This window comes from Brachypodium distachyon, chromosome 5 (assembly GCF_000005505.3).
Source record: "Brachypodium distachyon strain Bd21 chromosome 5, Brachypodium_distachyon_v3.0, whole genome shotgun sequence".
NCBI lineage: Eukaryota > Viridiplantae > Streptophyta > Magnoliopsida > Poales > Poaceae > Brachypodium > Brachypodium distachyon.
The window spans coordinates 27,991,482-28,012,002 of NC_016135.3; the positions used below are offsets into that span (position 1 = coordinate 27,991,482).

The window sequence follows — 20,521 nt, forward strand, 5'->3', positions numbered from 1 at the left end:
GACAAACCAATTGACTAATATCATCACACAACGATTTTGAGAGATCGAAGCATGCCATTGCATATGTGGGGATAGCCTGGGCTACAGCTTTTATCAATATTTCCTTAGCAGCCATAGACATCATCCCTTCCTTCCATCTTGCATATATTAGGGACAAGATTCGACCAATATAATCTTAGCATTTTTTCCGAGAACGACCAATATAAGTTGGCAATCCGAGATATTTTCCATTAGTAGACTCAGCACCCAAACCCAAGGCTTGCAATAGAAGATTTTTAATGCTTGGGCTAGCATTCAAACTAAACATAACCGAAGATTTCTCTCTATTAATCATTTGTCCAGATCCCTCTTCATAAATCTGCAAGATTGAGTTTATGGTCTCCACTCCTTGAACATTTGCCTCAAGTAACACCAGGGAATCATCAGCGAACAGAAGGTGATTAACCCGAGGTGCATTAGGTGCTAGCTTGATACTACGAATTAATCCATCATCTTCGGCTTTTGTTAAGAGAGCCGAAAAACCCTCAGCACAAAGAAGGAAAAGGTAGGGGGAAATAGGATCCCCTTGCCTTAATCCTCTACCCGGTTGAACCAAATCGGTAAGATCACCATTTATACGGAACCAATAAGACACCGTTGATACACACTTCATGATCAATTGTACAAACATATCATTAAAACCCATGCGCCTCATCATACCTTCCAAGAATGGCCACTCCACCCGATCATAAGCCTTGCTCATATCCAATTTAAGTGCCATGTAAACATCCTTCCCCTTTCTCTTCCTTCTCATATAGTGTGACATCTCATAGGCTAGTATAGTGTTATCTGATATTAACCTCCCCGGAACAAACGCCGATTGAGTAGGCGAAATCAATTCTCCCAAAATGATCTTGAGACGGTTGGCAATAACTTTGGAAATGAGTTTGTACACAACATTGCAGTCGCTAATAGGGCGTAGATCTTTTAGACGATCCGGGTTCTGAACCTTTGGGATGAGCACAACAATATAGTTTCATTCCATCCCTCCGGTATACTGCCGCCTCGCAACACCTGTAGCACCTCCTTGACCACAATTTCACCAACAGTACCATTGTATTGTTACTTGTTAGTGAGTATTCTGTTTGTAAATAAGCATTTGAGACGGTCAGCTCATAGTGGCATTTGCCGGATGCTAAAATTATCGTTTGTAGTTCTGGTGCTATTTTTGACATCTTTATTTTTTCAAGCAATAATCTATTACGCTTGTTCCAAGGGAAGCGTACCTTTCTGTTTGCCGACATGATACTTTTCTTAAATATACTTCTATCTGGGGAATGCATTCATCATTATTTTGAAAGATAACATGAAAATATATCTGGAAAATGCATTAGCACATACATAATAATTTGAAATGTAAATATTCGATTAAAAGGAGATGGGATTTGGTGCACATGGGCACCAGTGCTCCCTTTATTTTGAAAGAAAGTAAAAGAAATGTTCGTTTGAGTTTAAAAATTCCAGAAAAATCTCGGGAATATGTGTACATGTCCGTATATCCGTGTGAAGTTATGGTAAAAAAGCCATTCGGTTTTGAGCTATAGTAAAGTAAACAAATTTTTGACTGTGCATAAGATCAAAAATTCGTCTTTTTTGACGAAATTTTTTCTTTTTAGTGTAGCCCAAAATACAGTGTATTTTTAAATGAAATTTCTGGTGAACATTCAGGATGTGCATATTTAACTATATATTTATTTTCAAAATTTTGGAGACCCACAAGTATGTATATTTTTTAAAGTGAGCACTCGTGTCCTTGTGCCAAAGACACTTTCCGGATTAAAAGCTCTTATCAAAGGAGATTATGTTTCACATAAAATTCATTGAAAAAACCATGCAGGACGGCAACTAATAATATGTTGTCCCCGTGAAAAAAAAACTAAAATATGGTGGTTGAAATTTGAAACAAGAAAAGCCACCGAGTACAGGACAAGCAGGAGCTGGATTCGTTTTAGTATAGGAAGAAATAAGGAGGAGTTTTGTGCAAAATAATAGGCAAGGAGCAAAATAGATGGAAAAGAGCGAGGACTGATCTGGACCACCGCTCTACAATCCTACGGCTACGTGTCGGTTGAAATGTATCCGTTGAGGCTATCTCCGTCTCACCTCCTTGCCCACCCTTCCATACCGTATTCCCCTTCCTCTCTCGCACGTCTTCTTCCTCGCCAATCCCATCCCCCCTCCATCTCAAAAAATCCAACGCCCCCTCGAAAAATCACAACTCCCGCAGAAGAGAAGAACCCAGAGGACGACGGGCATGGCGGGTCCTCGCCAGAGCCCCGCAAACGGCGGCAAGCGCCCAGCGGATTCCACCCTTTTGCCGTCTGCCTCTCCCTCTAAGAGGCGAACGGGGACGGAGTCGCGGGAGAAGGGCACCAACTCGAGGCCCTCGGAGTCGCGGACGGAGTCGAGGGAGAGGGGCACCAGCTCGGGGCCCTTGGGGATGCGGTCGGAGTCGAGGGAGAGGGGCACCAACACGCGCCCCTTGGAGATGCGGTCGGAGGCGAGGATGGCGCGGCCGCGCATGCCGCCGACATTTGGGATACGAGTGCAGCTTTCTCAGGTGCGTGGGTCGTTCTTGTCACAAGATCATTTATTGGGATTTAGTTGTTCTTGGGACATGTGGAGTTACCGATTTCGAGTTAGGTTCTTACTCTGCGTTCTTGTTAAGATACTTGGTGGGGTTAATAGCTCTGTTATCTGACATCTCCCCAAGATCCGTCTCTTAGTGTCTGGCCAACTGGATCCTCCCCAAGATCCATCGCGGTGTGTGAAATTTTCTTTTGTCGGGGTGATGATATTGTTTGGACACGAGCCTTGTACTCTGATCTGCAAAATGCATAGGTGCAGAAATTTTAGACCAGATAAATGGACCAGTAGACGAAAAAAATCATGCCATGCTTAGCTGTTCGCTGTTCATCTCTAGGTTTAGCTGGAGTGGGTGTTTTTGCTTGGATGGGAGGCAAATTAATAAATGGTGGATTTTTCTTATAAGCGTATAGAATCCAAGCGTGGAAGAAATTCAAAGCCATGGCGGCCTGCGGGCCTGGTGAGTTGAGTGTAGCAAAAGTAGCAGAAAAAATTATATGTTCTCTTGCCAAAAAGATCCGTAGTGGTAGTATTTCAGCCATCTTAAGAGATTTTCCTGTATCAGAACAATGACTGATTAGTCTTCATGCTGTTTCTTTTGATTGTTGGCTTTTACTTCGATAGTTCTTTTTTTTTTGGTCTGCATTTCATACAGTGAGGCCCCCCCTGCTGCTACCATTGATTTGATCAAGCATATCATGTGGTACATGCCATATGATGCAACTCAATAATATGTTGTGGAATGAAGATATACTTTGTTTTAAATGTATACGTTTTAATAAGGGAAGATCACAACTATAATGTGGTAACAAAATTAGTACAATTGTTGATACCATACTGTTCCAGATTATGTTAAATTTGTTTCTTTTGAGCACCATGGGTTACCAATGAGAATTATATATAGTTGGTTTTAATAGAAGTGTGGTGGAGTCTAGCCCATGAAATGCATGGGTTGATCTTCTAAACTATAGGCATGTTATTCGTTCAGACACTACTGTGTATGTACAGTTATATTCTGAGAAGTGGTGATGACATATAGGCTATCAAACTTCCGAGCCAAAGTATAATTTTGACAATTGGTATCGATAACTTGTACTTAAAACAAAATAGGCACCCGGGTATGCTCTGATTTAAATGGGTATGGATGATATTTTGTAAGTATTCATGGCTACACCTTTTTTTCCCGCGAAGAATCATAAAACATTCATAGGTTAACATATGTCTAATTTTGACAATTGCAAGTCTTTCTTTTATATCTGTTGATATTAGCTAACATGAACTATCTGTCCTTACAGGATTCTTACCTTCAAATTGCTGCAACTGTCAGGGAGATTGAGGAGAACACTGTCAGGAATTGTGATGAACAAGAATTGAACAAAGGTTTCTTGAATGGTATACCACAACAGTTCGAGGATGTGGCGCAGATGGTGCAAAACGGACAGGGAGCGCCACAGAGGGCAGCTAATATGCAGTCTCCGATTGTCAAACTTTCCATCCAGCCGGTGACTGAGGAGTCTACAAAACCAACTGACAGCGACTGCGGGAAGCATAAAACTCAACAAGCTGAGGGCCATCCCAAGGCTGCTAGTAGTCGACCAAGTCACCCAGGAAGGAGGAACAGTGCTTTGAACATGAATGATGGCAGAGATCTCGATGAGCAGGAATGGATGATGTCCTTGCACCCTCCAGGAAGAGCAGTCTCAATACAGCCAGAATCTTCCAGTCCTGAAAATTGGCTCCACCTGCCTCCACTTGTGGTATGGCAAGTATGGAGATCGCTATCTACCGACTCAGATCGTGTGAAGATGAGATTAGTGTCGACTGAATGGTTAAGTGAGCTGCCAAAGGTGTTGGCACCACGGCCCTGGATAATGGGCAGCAACATGGTGGAAGGCACATTTCACAGCATCAAGGGAAATAGACTACAGGAGTTAAAGTTGAAAACCAAGATACCTGATGGCAGTTTCTGTGGATCCACTGGTGACTTCCTTATATCGGAATCACCTCTCGGCTGCTCTCTCTGGAATCCAAGTGACGGAAGGGTCTTGCCATTACCCTTGAAGAGCTATTTGAAGATTGCTATGACAGCAGCATCTCATTCACCAGCATTTGCTTATTCGCCAGGAAAGGTCATCTTGTCTTTCGGGAGGCCTGCAAGTGAACATAGTTGGAAAAGTATTGTATGCTCTGACACAAGTATACGAGACATTTGCCAATGTGGCAATGAGTTTTATGCAGTGAATGGTATGTTCAAGCTGTACAAGCTTGATCAGAAAAGTGCAAAGCTGCTGATGATCGGACCACAACAAAGATCAGATGAGATCAGGAAACTTCTGCCAAATGAAAGAAATCCTGATCATATTCTTCTTGCAGAGCTAAACAGTGAGCTACTAATCATTGCATTGGGTAGAAATCTACAGTATGTTCAAGTCTTCAGGGTTGAACAGACAGATGAGCGAACAAGGTTGGTTACCATTGACGAGCTTGGTGGCTGGGCCATATTTCTGGGGAAAAATCAATCCATTACATTGAATTCTGGGGACTATCCAGGAATCAATAGGAATAGCCTGTATATTGCTCTTGAGCCGATGATGGATGATGCCCCTCAAACTGTACAAGTCTACTGTCTGAAGACAAAAACGGTGACTCATGCTCATTATCCCAGCGAACTCGGCACTCCATTCTTCTTTCACCCAGGAGGTGTATCTACCTATGAGTGACTGAAGTAACCTTCCTTTGTCTTGTATGTCCTTCTGGCTCCATCCCTCTTGCCTCCTTTAATTTATTTACAGCAGCCTGTGATTAACTTGTTTAGTGAGCAACTGTAGCTGAGCTGTCTGAGCCTAGCTGCTAAGGGTAGACCTTCTTCCAGATGTAAAAATACCTGGCAATTATATTGAAACCTATAGGACTCAAAGGATAAATTGATGGCTATGGCCACCTCAGTTTTCTTCCTTTCTTTGGCAATGCTAACATTGCCTCAGCAGTTTAGCCCATTTAAGGTTTATTAAAACAATGACATTGACTTGTGTAAACCACTCGGTGATGAAACCTCTGAGTCAAGCAACCACTTAGAAAGTAATTAACTTTTGAAGATACTTTACTAGAATCTTCTTTGATCAGGCTACTTATTAGTGTATTGACTGGTAATATATTTCATGTTTAAAGGAGTTTTTGGTAGAATAAAATTTAGGACTAGAAGGTTATTGCTGTTGGGCTTCCCACTGAATAGTTTGATCAGTATCTGGTTGATTATTTCTGTATCTGGTTGTATACCAGAGTCAATGAACCCCCATGTGATTGCCCCATCTCTGAATTGTTCCATAACTAGCTGTTCATATGCGTCAGATACCCAAAAAATACTCGAAACTTTAACTGTTGACATCTTGCTAGTTGTTCATTTGTGTATCTGGTCGTACACCAGAGCCATACATGTCAACATGTCAATGCCCCATCTCTGAACTGTTCTAGTATGGCTAACCATGTTACAACGCCATCACCCATTCTGTTAAATTTATTATTTGCAAGCGTGGCGTTTTGTACTTGTATCTAACTGTATTTCTTGATTCCGCCTTGCAGTTTGGAGATCCGATGGTCCTGCTTGTGGTGGCAGTTCATGTGTGCGTAATCAGTGACCTGGACTGCGATGAGAGAAGAGGCTGTGAAGAAGCAATGCCCCCTGGCAACCACTTGGGACGGGTAAACTTTGTGCTTGGTTTGGCTTGGCTTTTAGGAGTAGGAAATGGATGGTCATAGCGGTGCTCCATCTGATGTGGCACGATTCAGTCAGGTCACACGGCTTCCCGGGTAATGAGACATAAGGCAAACCCAATTCGCTACGCTCTTTCCCATGATGGGATTCTCTGAATTTTGGCACTTGTTCCTTTCCATCTCTAGTTTAGAGTGCGATACTATACTGTAGTACTAGGTTGTTCAGTCTTACTGTGAAGATGGATCATAGATGTGAATTACTGGTCAGATAGAAAATGCATAGGAACTGTGTACAGAAGCTGAAGGGAACAAACTCCCTCAGAATGTATGAAAGTGGTCAAGTGGATAGATATACAGATGGAATTCTTATCTGTTGAAAAGAGAAGGTGTTCTTATCTGTTAATACTAACTGCATTTTCGTTTTATCATGGTTCTTGAAACTGTGTTCTACATTTGTGCTAGTAAATTCTGTTGTATTTTCGTATGTTCAGCTCGGGTCAACATTTTGAATGGAGGAGAAAGAAAAAAGAGTCACAATCGCACGTCAAGTTGCAATCCAACACAAGCACAAACAACATTTGGATCCAATGCGGCCAGGTGCTTTCTGGTCGTAGCCTCACAACTGAACCAAGTCAGAGCATATTCATCTATCAAGACCCTGCTTGGCTGCTTGTCTTCAGAATCGCCTAAGTGCAGCGGCACAGCACCCCAGCCCAGAAAATCCCCTTTTTTATGTTCTTCATTTTCAGCAAGCTACACGATGGATCTGGCGAAATCGAGTCTGGCAATTAGCTAGACGCACACTTTTTAGCAGAATTTTTTGGATACAAAAGTGGAGTACGATTTTTCGATTTTTCTTTCAAAAACGGTCTCACAGGTGCCCAGGCCCCAGGACCCAGGTGGTACGACGACTTTTCGCCGCTGACCGCCCCTCCTTCCACCATCCATCCCCAACTCCCACCTGCTCCCGCCTTGCCTGCTCCTCCGTTGACCTTGTCGCCGGAGACCTGTACACTCCCCCCTGCGTCCGCCTCCTTCTCGGTCCAATCTACCCTTCCTTCGGCGAGCCGTATCAGCCTGACGACCCTCGCGAGATCTGTGCTTAGGTACTGGCCGCCATGGATGGCCGCGGAGGAAATGCTCGGCCGCGTCCCGTGAGGATCCCAGCCGCCAAGATTGAAGTTTTCCGAGGGTGACGATGGCGATACGCGCATCACCGTCTCCCACTCCGGCTACGTGGCGCAGAGCCTGGCCTCGTCCTACGGCCTGCGACGCACCACCTGCTGTGTCCTCCAGGACGCGCTCTCCCGCCACTTCTGCCCCTTCGCCTCCTCCCGCTGCCGGGGCGACCAAGCCTGTCCCCGCCACCGGAGGCAGACACCTCACCAAGGCTCCGATGGAGGCAGCTAGTCGCTATTTGTATCGCCGCCTGGGTCAAAGGCGCCCGTCGATGACCAGCCGGGTCGCTGGCGGTGGGGTTGCTGTCGGTGCTCGCGTCGGTGGTGTATCCCCGCTGTCGGCCTTGCCGTCGATATCTCTCCCATTTCATTATTAGAAGAGGAGAACCAGGACAATTTACAACCACGAGTCAAAGAAGGGGATAGATTCCCTTCGGTGACTACCTACCGAAAGAAACTAATGGATTACTCCCAAAACACCTCTCTGATGAGGGAAACATCATCTTTGATTAGGTGAAACACTCTCTCAGGAGTCAAAGACCGACACCATCCTGCCTGGCTCATGGTACTGACTCTCTTCTGTTTGGCTCCTAATTTTGCATCTTGGTCTGGATTATGCAGATAATACAGTGCTAGATTATGCTTGATGCCCCTGCCCTGCAATGCCTGCTTAAAGTTTCCTAATTTGTTTGTTGGTGTACTGGCACTGTTTGGCGAAATCAGACTGCACGACGGACTGGTCAACTCGCTCCTACTTCTCAGGCGCTATAGCATCTCGCTGCTCAGGATGGACAGCTTTGTACAGATTTGTGTCTTCCTGCTCCTTTGATTGGTAATTTGACTTGCAGTTTTGTTTGACATGATTGGCTTAGTAATGATAGGTTTGATGCTTTGATAGATTGTATCTATGATGGTTTTGCTAGCTCCTATTCCTGTCTTGAGTACTTGGCTGCAAAGGCTATTGTATGCCCAACAAATACTGTTGTTGATGCTATCAACGAGTGTGTTGCTGCTAGAGTTCCATCTGAAAGTCGGTAGTATTTGAGTGCGGATAAGGTCGACGCGGGGTCAGAACAGATTCCGAATGTAGATGTTTTGTATACAGAGGATATCCTCAATGCTATCATACCACCGAATTATCCGGATCATCCCGTGGTACTCAAGGTTGGCATGCCTGTTATTTTAATAAGGAATCTGAATCAGGGAATGGGACTGTGTAATGGTACAAGGCTGTTGATTACCAGGCTAGCCGATTGTGTGCTTGTGGTTACTGTGATGACTGGTTTAGCTATTGCGCAGTTGGTTTGCATTCCGAGAATAGTTTTGAGTGTGAATGATCGGAAGTGGCCATTTGTCTTGCAGCGCCGACAGTTCCCTTTTGAGTATGCTATGCATTTACTACTTACTATCGATAAAAGCCAGGGTCCGACATTGAAGAAAGTTGGAATCATCTATCTACAGAACCCAGTTTTTTACACATGGTCAACTTTATGGGGCTGTTTTTTCGAGTTACCTCTCCTGAGGGCCTTAAGGTTCTTATAGCTGAAGAAGATGGTTCTTGTGACAATGAGACTAGGAATATAGTGTATAGGGAGGTGCTAGATGCAGTCAGGGACTAGCTAGCCTGTAGTTTTTAGTTTCCTTTTGGCAGGGCTGTAGTCTTTGTTTGATGTATCATGTATGACTGCTATGCTTCGTGTGTTGTAATCTTTTGCCGTCGTGTGCCTATTCTGTACTTAAGTTTGTCTGGTATATGGTTTTACTGGATGATATGTATCTTTTTGGTTTTAATGAGTGCAGGACCGTTTTGTTTGGTATCGATTTTTGTTTTCAATTCTTGAGCGCCGCTTTTTTCTGGTAATTCCGCTTGTCAGTTTTGTCAATATGACGGGCCTTTTGGTGTTCCAGTTGCTGGTTGACGGGCCTTCTGTTCCTTTGCTGTTGATGTTTTATTAGGTTCGCTGTCTTCAGTGGCTGGTTATTGATAACGTGATATGCGCCCAGTACGGTCAGTTAGTGCCTCGAGCAGACAGGAACAACGATCCAAGCTTCGCGCGCTCACCAAACGAAGATTTCAGCTTCATCATCACGCAGCTGTTGCGTCATAGGGAGATCACCAACGAAATGTTCCCTCGCAAGGTACGGCCATGCAAGAACGATCTTGTTTTTCACATGTAAGGACATATGCATGCCAGGTTTGCAGCAACACCTGTATTTCATAGTAGTCACGCCTGCTAAGTGTTAACCATTCTTTTTTTCCCCATCTAAAAACGTAGAACTGGAAGACAATGATAAAGGCGTTCGACTAGGTCATGGGCAAACAATCCGACAAGAAACAAGCTTCAAAGTCGTCCTGTTGAAGGTAACAAACAAGCAACACTCCATGAGGCTTTCTAGCGCGTATTAGCTAAGCTGTAAGCAGGCTGACATAGTCACGCAGGATGTTTTGTCTAGCTACAACACGTGTACCAGTGCCTCCTAAAAAAACATGAAACCATCGTTAGTGTCCTACAGCGTCAAAGGTACGAGTGGATATTTCCTGCACATTGGCACCAGTTCTCCCTGTATTTAAAAAAAAAAACCATATTTCAAAGTTTTAGAAAAACGTGAAAAAAAAGCCGAGTGTTCTCAATGATGTGTTCTATGAACGTGGAAAATTTCAATTTGAAATATTTGTATTTTGAGCTACACAAAAATGACAAATGTACATATTTGAGTATAGTGTTTCAAATCTCCAAATATTTTAAGATTTTGTCATTTTTGTGTAGCCCATAATAAAAAGAACGTCGGGTTGTGATTTTACACGTTTGTAGAATACATCATGGACTACATCAAGAATTAGTTCTATTTTTTTTCGAATATTTAAAAACGAAGGGAGCACTCGTGCCCAAGGGCAAAAATGACTTTCTGCAAAGGTATTCCATATCTCCACTACTGATATGTGAAGCTTATAGTGAATGAGCCAGAAAAAATAATTCAGATCTCGCTGCTTTTGGGCTGAAAATTATGTTTTCTTACGTACAGCAAGAGAATTATTCCTTGAGAACAACTAGTAAGCATGCCCGGGCAATGCACGACGCCCACTATTGATCAATATATTTAAAATTCATATAAGCGCATAATTTGATAGCATATTTGAAACTGATGTTGATGGAAACAAACAATATAAACTCATGTTACCAATCCGAAGATCAAAGAGCGCCATCCAATATAGTGTTGTTCAACTCATTAGCTAATACAATGTTGTTCAACTCAGCTAATACAACGTTTTTTAACTCGTGAAGACAAAGCAAAAGCTAATTAGTTACTACTACTCGTTAAGAAACCATCAAACATATTCAGAAGCTCAAGCAACTGCATAGTTACATGTCACAAGCAAGAACACAACATGGGCATGTGTTGATGACCTTGAGAAATAGAATGTGCAAAACAGAAAACCATGTTATACCAAATTGGTTATTAGTTTTGTGAACATTCACTAAGATGTTCACCAAATTTTGTACCTCCTGTTGGATTCAAAATGGCACAACTAACCTGACTAATTTTTTCTAGATCTCAAGCAACTGCAATGTTACAGTTCATACACCAAGTGCTTAAAACACAATGCACGTCTTGATAAGTACCCAAAAACTCTCAACACACCGTAAGTTGGTGAAACGTTTCCCCCCGTGGAGGCTTAGGAAAAGTGATCTAGGGTTCAAAGCTAGCTGCCGCCTTTATCTTCCCATCTCCACCATCATCGGCCGGAACTCAACGGGTCCCCACCTCCTCTACTTACCGCTTCGGCGGCCGGAGGAGGTGGGGACCTCGGACCTGCGCTCGGTGCCGTAGTTAGGTCACCAAAGTGGTTTGGTCAACATGCAACATCATTGTGGTTGTCATGGCAGCATTATGCGGAACAAGAAAAAAAATTAGGAAACATTTGTACAAAGTTACATGCAAAAGCATGACACATGGTTATTAACATACACATAGAAAATGAGTTAAATTTACCAAAAAAAAGGCACACAAGTAACTTAATGAACTAATCAAAAGATGCTATCACATTGTTATCTACCAGTTCTGCTAGCTCATCTCACAAAAAAAAAGTATTTACAAATATTTGACTTCTGATCAGATCTCTTATAGGCAGGCTGATCAACGTTGTGGTCAATGACACTTGTAGTTCTAATGGTGAAGCTTTTCCTATGCTTCCCTTGTCGCATGCTTCGTTCAAGTCCTCTAAACCTACATAAATTGGCATATATATTCTCAATTAGGAAATCCTAATCTTTCAGGTCACACCAAGAAACGACAATCTCCATGATCATTTGTGTGATACTGAACCTGTGAAGTAGTAGCCTAGCAGTCCACAATTGCACGCTTCCTTGCCATCATATGTTTAAAAAACATGAAACCATCGTTGGTGTCCTACAGCGTCAAAGGTACGAGTGGATATTTCCTGCACATTGGCACCAGTTCTTCCTGTATTTAAAAAAAAACATATTTCAAAGTTTTAGAAAAACGTGAAAAAAAACCCCGAGTGTTCTCAATGATGTGTTCTATGAAAGTGGAAAATTTCAATTTGAAATATTTGTATTTTGAGCTACACAAAAATGACAAATGTACATATTTGAGTATAGTGTTTCAAATCTCCAAATATTTTAAGATTTTGTCATTTTTGTGTAGCCCATAATAAAAAGAATGTCGGGTTGTGATTTTACACGTTTGTAGAATACATCATGGACTACATCAAGAATTAGTTCTATTTTTTTTCGAATATTTAAAAACGAAGGGAGCACTCGTGCCCAAGGGAAAAAATGACTTATCCATATCTCCACTACTGATATGTGAAGCTTAAAGTGAATGAGCACTTGACCCTCCATCAAACTATCCAGATTCATTTGCCTGCGACATCGGCGCTCAGCCCTAGCCGACTTGACGACACTACCTCACCCACGCCCACGACGAACAAAGCTTGTAACATCAGCGTCCTACTACACAGTTGCCGCAAAACCTAAAATCAGGTCTGATCACTGCAATTCGAATAAAAAATAAGTTCTCATAATTACACATTAATCATGATGAACTTCGTATTCAGTTAACCATCACACTACGGCAACAGCCCGCTACGTCGACGGCTTCTAAGCCGTCGGCAGAGCCCAGATTGCCGGCGGCATAGCTCCCTCGGCGTAACAAGCTGTCGGCGTAGCCCTGATGCCGTCAGCCTAGAATAGGCCAGAATTTTTTTTCCAATTTTTTTTCTAAAATATTTTTCCTAAATTTTTATTATTTGAATTGTTTAACTGATTAATCACACTAGAGACATATTTATCTTTATCTCTAAGCATTCTTAATTTCAATTTAAATTCCTCAGATGGCTCCAGCCCCAGCACGCTTACCTTCTTAATTCATTCCCTATGAGGGACCTAGAAACAACGGATGCTTTGTTGATAATAGTATCCTATCAATCCTTTTAACCCTTGGACCATGATGTCACACGCCTTTATTTTGTGAATCCAAATAATTATTTAAGTAAAAAATGAATAAGTAATAATAATCTCGATTTCAAATAATCTTGAATTCAAATAATAATTAACGTTTTTTTGTCTTTTTCCAATTAATATTGAATAATTCATATCTACAAATCCGTAAATCAAAATTTAACAAATAATGTCTAAATCAATTAGAAAAATGAGAGGAATCCAAATATGACATCCATATCATCTTTTCCATCATGTATAGGCTTTACTAAGTGGGGTGTTGAGTGTGTGGTATAGGGTCACCCCTGGGCAAATTAGGTGTCGAAACTAGGGTTTCTAGAGGAAACATGCCAAACTTGGTCACCAAATGATCAAACCATGTTGGAATGGGCCAAGATTTAGCACAGTGGGGTACCATGGCATTGCAAACCAACATAGCCCTGGGTTTGGGGTCTTGGGTGTGTGGTAGAGGGTCACACCCAGAAAAATTAGGTGTCGAAAATAGGGTTTCTGGGTAAACAGGCCAAACTTGGGCACCTAATGATCAAACCATGTTGGAATGGTCCAAGATTTGGCACAGTGGAGCATAATGGCATTGCAAACAAACATAGACCTAGGTTTGGGGAGTTGGGTGTGTAGTATAGGGTCACCCCCAGGCAAATTAGGTGTCGAAACAGGCCAAACTTGGGCACCAAATGAACAAACCATGTTAGAGTGGGCCAAGATTTGGCATAGTGGAGCACAATGGAATTGAAAAACCATAACACACTTGTACACACTTGGTATGGCACCAGCTAGTTTTTGGTTGGATTTCGACGCTCGGTAGCCCCTTTCCAGCGAAACCCTAGCCCCGCTGGAGAAAAGCCCAGCTTATACGTCTACACCCGGTACCGGCGTCAAAAGAGGGTAGCAAAGTGCAACTTTTTTGCTTGGTTGTGTTAGGGTAGCCCCTAGGAACACCCAAAACAAAGTTATACCCCGACTCTTCACAAGATTCCCTCTGATTCGTCCGAAGTGGGAGATTCCAGCTATAAGTCCAGAAACTCACTAGAGAGAAATTGATGACAGTGAACCCGCTAACACCCCGGAGTGGAATCTTGGACATATACAACCCAAAACACACTTGTACACACTTGGTATGGCACCACCTAACTTTTGGTTGGATTCAGACGCTCCGTAGCCCCTCTCCGGCGAAACCCTAGCCCCGCTGGAGAAAAGCCCAGCTTATACGTCTACACCCGGTACCGGCGTCAAAGGAGGGTAGCAAAGTGCAACTTTTTGCTTGGTTGTGTTAGGGTAGCCCATAGGAACACCCAAAACAAATTTATACCAGAACTCTTCACAAGATTCCCTCCGGTTCGCCCTTTCATCGACGGTCTTCACCCTTTATTGTTGGTTCCGTCCTTGCTCATGGAAATTTTTGAAGAATATAGCATGAACAATGTGTATTATGATGTAGATCTCCTCCTCCTCTTCGAAACGAGCTAAAGAACATAAAAATCCGAATTCGAATGCAAAAGTTATGCTCAAAACGGTGAGTAAGTCAAAAAAAAAAAACAGAGCTACGCCGAGGGCATTGCCCTCGGCGTAGGAAAATACAGAACTACGCCGAATGATATTCCAAGTGGTTCTCCGAACTTAGTACTAATATTGGTTGGTCTTCTTTCTGTGGCAGCAGAAGGAAGGTATCAAAACCAATAAGGGGGCTCCGTATCATTATCGTTTACAATTATTATATTGGAGGGGCGAGTATCACTAGGCGAGGAGTCTCTTTCACTATAGGAGTCTCTATCATCAGGTGTGTCTGATTCACTCGAGGAGTCTCTATCAGTATGGGAGCCTGTATCACTATGGGGCTTGGGCTCAGTATGTGGCAGAATATTAATAGAGGGTTCTGTGTTCTTCAGCATTGACTCTGGATTCGTTTCCTGGGAAAGCCCCGACAAAAAGCCGTCGGCGTAGCCGGTGGCCGTCGGCGCAGAGCGCCATTCCTGTAGTGTCAGTTAAACCTGCACCCGGAGATCTTGTACATACTAATCACGTACGGGGCGCTCTTGCTCACACACCGTTCTAACATGCGATATCCATCTGATAATGGAGATGTGATTCTTGATCTGTATGGATAGAATAATTAACTATTTTCCTGCTGTAAAAGTATATCAAGCATTTTTGTTACTTTCAAATCAAAAAATCTTATGTGAGAACTACCTTCGTGACAATTTTGCATAGTCTATTATTTCGCAGGATGCTTAATTTGTTCAGCGATCTACAATTTAATTACTTAGGCCCCATTTGGGAGCACCGTATTTTTGAAGTATTCTCAGAATATTTCAGTTTTCTGAAATAATGAAGTATGGAATACTTTAAGGTGTTTGGGTCCAATAAATACTTTGTTTTAAAAACTGAAGTATTCTCCAAAACTACAGTTTTTTTGCCTTATTGAAAACTTCAGTCTCTACCTGTTTTTTCTAAACTGAAGTATTCTGCAAAACTGAAGTATTTGGCCCCGTTTGGCATCACAATATTTTTGAAGTATACATGGAATACTTCGGTTTCTAAAAATACTGAAGTATTGAATACTTTAACATGTTTGGGTCATAGAAATAATGTGGTTTTAAAACTGAAGTATGCTCTAAAAGTGTAGTTTTTTTTGAAGTATTTGAGAAAGAGGTCTCACCCTCTTTTTTCTAAACTAAACTATTTTCCAAAACTGAAGTATTGCTTAGCCTGTCAACGAAATAATATGGTTTTACAATACTCTATTTTTTAAAATACCGAGGTGCCAAACTAGGCCTTTGTTTGCCTGGCAATGAAATACTTTGGTTTTGTAATACTCTGGTTTTAAAAATACCGAGGTGCCAAACCATGGATCTTCTACTTACGGAATAATAAGAACTAATAGAGTTTCACACCAGGTGAGCAAATCCTTTTAAATTTCTCATGCCTCTGCATATGTTGCAGGATCAAGTTCATCAGTGGTTGATGCTCTAAGACAGCTCCTGATCTCTCCCTTAGGACTTGACATATTTTAACATAAAAAGCATATGATTACAAATCGAATATGTCAGTAGAGATCGCTGTGCAGTAGCATGACAGATTACCTAAATTGTGAATGAATGGCACTAATATGAAGGTTTCTATGACATAGAAAACCTGTCATTGGATAATGGCACTAACATACAAAGGTATATGACACAAAAACCTTGTCATGAACAGAAAGCAAAACTTCGATTAGAAGGATTTAGAGGTCTCCTGATCTCAAATTCGCTGTACAATAAAAAGAAAAATCCTGAAACAGAACCATATCAAGTACAATAAACAATAAAATCAATGGAAACATGAATTAAACTTGTCGTGATGTTCGCATAATTGCTTGCTTTCCAAAATAGCTCACCAACAGTATACGACACACCAACTCTGATTGGACACAAAAAATGCATCGCTCAAAATTGGATCATGCAGATGAGGAACACCTGAAGTTCGGCCTAGGTGTCACCCTTCCTCGTTAGTAAGGGGACATCGTGGGTGGAGTAGGCTGCATCATGGGCCAGGTAGGGAGGCGGCATCGGCAGGCGGTAGTCGTGGCTAGCTGGGGTAGCAAGCTCGGTAGGGCGGAGCCTTCGAGGACCATGGTGGAAAGGCCGTATCACGGGGTGAGGCCGCCATTGGGGAAGCCACCAGGGACGCGGATGGGCGGAGGACGTCGGTGGTCAGCGCATCGGCCGTCGAGCAGGCGCCAGAGGAAGCAAGACGACAGGGGCGCAGGTCAGGCGTCGTGGCATGGAACGGTGACATCGCGCAGGGGAGGTGGCATCTCGAGCAGGGCCCCCGGAAGTAAGGGGCCCCCAAGTCCCTGCTAGCTATGCATATGTGAAGGCGGAGGAACTTTGTGGCGTCGCCATTAGAGCAGCGGCCGATTTACTCGTACGGTCGAGGGAAACCAGAACGAGGGGGGTCCTATTTGCCGACCCACGCGGAACCAACTCGCTCCCGCCTGCAGCAGCTTCAACATGGGCCGAGCCCAGCACAGCGCCATCGTCCATCGTCCATCATCTTCTTCCTCTGCTCACCTCCCTCCCCCGCTGCTGCCGCCGGCCAGGCCGCCTTCCCCCGCCACCCGCGGCCAACGCCGCTCACGCGGCGTCTCACCGCACCGCCCTCCTCCAACCTCCGCCCACCGCCGGTCCGCCGCCGCCCAGACCTCCCTCTAAACCCCCCTGCACCCAGAACCCTAAGTTCGTCGCCGGTGACCCCCCGCACCTGACCCCCCAAGTTAAGTCTCTTCCTCTCCTCCACCGGCGACGTCGCGGCCAGCCGCGTCGTCCCCGTCTCCGGCGAGTTTGTCCCTGCCGTCGGTGCCTCGTCTCCGTCCCCGGCGAGCTTGTTCTGGCCGTCGGCGCCTCATCTTCGTCTCCTGCGAAAAAGCTGGGCCAGGCCCATAAAGTGACGGGGGTACGCGAAGAGTTGTTTGATTGGGGATATGAATGAACCCTAGTTTCTATTATATGAGCGGTTATTTGTTTGTCTTGAACTATCTATTGTGCAGTAACAATCCTCATGCTATTGTGAGTTGTGCACCTCATAATATATTGCCTACGGGTCATGAGTTGGTTGTTTGTGTTGGTTTGCAGCAGACTGACAAGAGTGAGTATGACAATGACAGTAGGTCGCTCCTCCTTTTTGCTAATCTCCAACATGGGAGTAACGGAGAACTCACAGAACTTCTACCGCATCCACGGGGAGACCCTGGAGTAATCACTAGTGCCAGTAGGCGTATCGCTTATCATCTGGGCTACGTAGTGGTTGTGGGTAGTGTGTTGCTCAGAGGCACTCGGGGCACACTAATACACGGAGCTCCGCCCTTACACAATATATTATTGAAGAAGAACGAATTTTCCAATCTTTAGGCTGTGTTTGGTTAAGATTCCTGAGACAGATTCACTACGTGGAAGCTAAAATCTAAACCAAAGAGGTTCAATCCCATATAGATTCTGCAAAATCACCAGATTATTTCAGTGCAAAGTGAAAGTTGCTTCCACAGCAGATTTCACTGCGTTGTCCAGACAAAAGACTTGATAATTACCCACCAATGCCACCGGTAAGTGGAAATTGACCGGTTGCTTTCCTTTTCTTTTCTCCTCCAGTCCGACTCTCCCTCATCCCGTGCGTTCTTTTCCTCACCGCTTTCTCCTTAGAACCAGGCAAGGCGGCCAGGCTAGGGTTCCGCCTGGCCGGCCAACCCCGACGGCCTCCGGTGGTGCGCCGGCAGGAAATCAAACCCCACCAGCCTGCCGCTCCTTTCCCCTCCTCGATTGATCGGCCCTCCGCTGAAATCGACAACAGAGGAGGAAGACAGAGAAACAGAGGAGCATGGTAGGGTGCTCGAGCTCGCCGGTGATGGAGAAGGGCTGCCAGCGGGATCTTGGAAAAAATGGAACCGGCACCTCTCGGGTTCCGAGAGTGGTCTTGGTTTGCGCAGGGGCGGCGTCAAGGCTGGCAGCAACGCGATCCGATGGCGGCGGCGGCCGTTCACCGTGGCGAGGAGGCTCTGACGGCGGAGCAACCAAATTGGTGGAGGGGATATGCTCATGGGAGGGAGTAGATCGAGTAGTGCAAAGGAATTGAGAGGAGTTTTACCCTACGCGAAGAACCAGCACGGCGGCCGATGGCCGGACTTGGGGAAGACGCGCCAAATTCCGGCGAGGAGGGCTTCGGAGCGAGCCATCGACCAAGGGGTTGGCTTCGCCTCGTCCTTGAGGTGCTCGCGGCAGGAGGAATCGGGAGGCGACGGCGGCGCTGCTCAACGCCTACTACAACATCCCCGGCGGGCCGTTCCTGTACCCGACGACGGCGAGCGTGATCGACCACATGAACGGCGCGCTCCTGAGCTCGACGCAGAGGGTGCTCATCGAAGGGGCACGCTTCCGGCGGGCCAACGGGGGCGGCGGCGGGGCGGAACAAGCTGCCCTGTGATTTCACGCCATGCACCACAAGCTAATTGATTCCGAGAGACGCGATTGACATACGTATGGATCGATGCTGAGCTGTGTGCATGCTAGTATTACTACTCTTGGAGTATTGCCGATGGATGGATCGATGTAGCAGCAGCAATGGATCCCCTGCCTGTTACTATAAATTAACGGATTTGAGGATTAATACAAGCAGATTAATTAATTGCTCTGCGGCAAATGTCTTTTACGGTAATATCATGACATCACTTTCTAACCTATATATGTAGAATATTAAGAAATGAAAAATTCCTTCTCGAAATGGTAATTTACATGTTTATTAGTATACAAATCGTTGTTCTGCGATTAATTAGCATATAAATATTAGTTTACTGCCTCAGGGGCATTAGAGACATTTTCTATGGAATCCACAGTTGACAGTTGTTACAACCAAACAACTTCTAACTTTCCCACAGTTCTCAGCTCACAGCAGCTTTTCCACGGCTGATTTTTCACAGCTGATTTTCAGGAATCTACAGCTCAACCAAACACATCCTTAGTATGAGTACTAGTAGTGATTTCAGACTCCCCTGTAGCGTCCCTTGTTGAGTTCTTATCATTTCATTTTCAGTTTTGTTTTACTTTATTTAGTTTACTTTTGTTCTTGTTAGTTACTTTAAACCACACTTTTATTATTGTTATTCTAGCAACTTATAGAACATGCTATTTTCAGACTACGGTTTGGGTGTGTTTGACACCATAGTTGCGGAACTGGTAGTGCCAACCAATAGTGCTCTCCCTGGGAACGATATAAAATGGGAGACTTCCACGAAATTGTGCTTTAACGAACCTGTGCACTTGCAGGCATCATGCACACGTACGCTCGTGTCAACCCGCCAGCGATCCGCCGTCCATGACTCGGCACCGACGAAGAGAGACAGCCTTTCGGCGTTGCTAAAGTGGTAGCACTAATCAACTGTGATTAGAGCTACATGAATCTGGAAATCCTCAACACATGAGAGAGCAACTAGCAACTAAGGCTAGGTCTAATCAGGAGAGGACACCTCAAAACCCAATTAGACAAAACCCTAAAATGATTACAGGTCTCTAATTAGAAGCTCTAATTAGAGGCTATAATCCCTCTAGAGAAAGAGAGAGAGAGAGGCTTGAGAGCCAATTGATTTGATGTGTTTTGCCTCAAGGGCTTGGGCTCCTTTATATAGTGGGAGGAGAGGACCACCTGCCTTGGGGAAGGTGTTCCCCCCAAATCCGCACCAAGGAGGTGGCCGCACCACCCCTCCTAGTGCGAGCCGGATTGGACTCCCATGGGAGTCCAACTCCACCTCCTCCTTCCCCTTTCCCTTTCCTTTGGTTTTTCCTTTTTCTCTCTCAACCAAAATAAGGAACGTGTAGGGTGGGATGCCAATCCGCATTGTGAAGCCCTGGGGCCCACCTGCCAGCCCCCACAAAGTGGGTTCGGCCAAGGGGGCAATTCTGCCCCCCCCCCCCCCTTGGCACTTACCCCTTTCTCGGTTTTCGCCCGAAACTCCTTCGGAACTATATGAACCCTATAAGTAAAATCATCAACCTTACCTAC

General features: G+C 44.4%; 1 protein-coding gene and 1 long non-coding RNA gene across 9 annotated transcripts; both read left to right on the plus strand.

Annotated features, from left to right (window-relative positions):
* Positions 1–2,150: 2,150 nt before the first annotated feature.
* LOC104585472 lies at positions 2,151–6,761 on the plus strand. The gene is made up of 3 exons (XM_010242345.3): positions 2,151–2,599; positions 3,921–5,368; positions 6,205–6,761. Exons 1-2 carry the CDS (start codon positions 2,294–2,296, stop codon positions 5,343–5,345), a joined length of 1,731 nt encoding a protein of 576 aa, XP_010240647.2. The 5' UTR covers positions 2,151–2,293; the 3' UTR covers positions 5,346–5,368; positions 6,205–6,761.
* Positions 6,762–7,089: 328 nt separating this feature from the next.
* LOC112269513 lies at positions 7,090–20,053 on the plus strand. 8 transcript variants are annotated; one of them, XR_002961371.1, is made up of 5 exons: positions 7,090–8,079; positions 8,238–9,653; positions 9,791–9,876; positions 14,652–14,774; positions 14,884–15,195. It is a non-coding gene; the product is annotated as an uncharacterized LOC112269513 (long non-coding RNA). The 8 variants fall into 8 exon arrangements; XR_002961373.1 differs by having other exon boundaries at positions 14,655–14,774; XR_002961376.1 differs by lacking the exons at positions 14,652–14,774; positions 14,884–15,195 and having other exon boundaries at positions 8,238–8,346; positions 9,315–9,371; positions 9,471–9,653; positions 9,791–10,013.
* Positions 20,054–20,521: the final 468 nt, after the last annotated feature.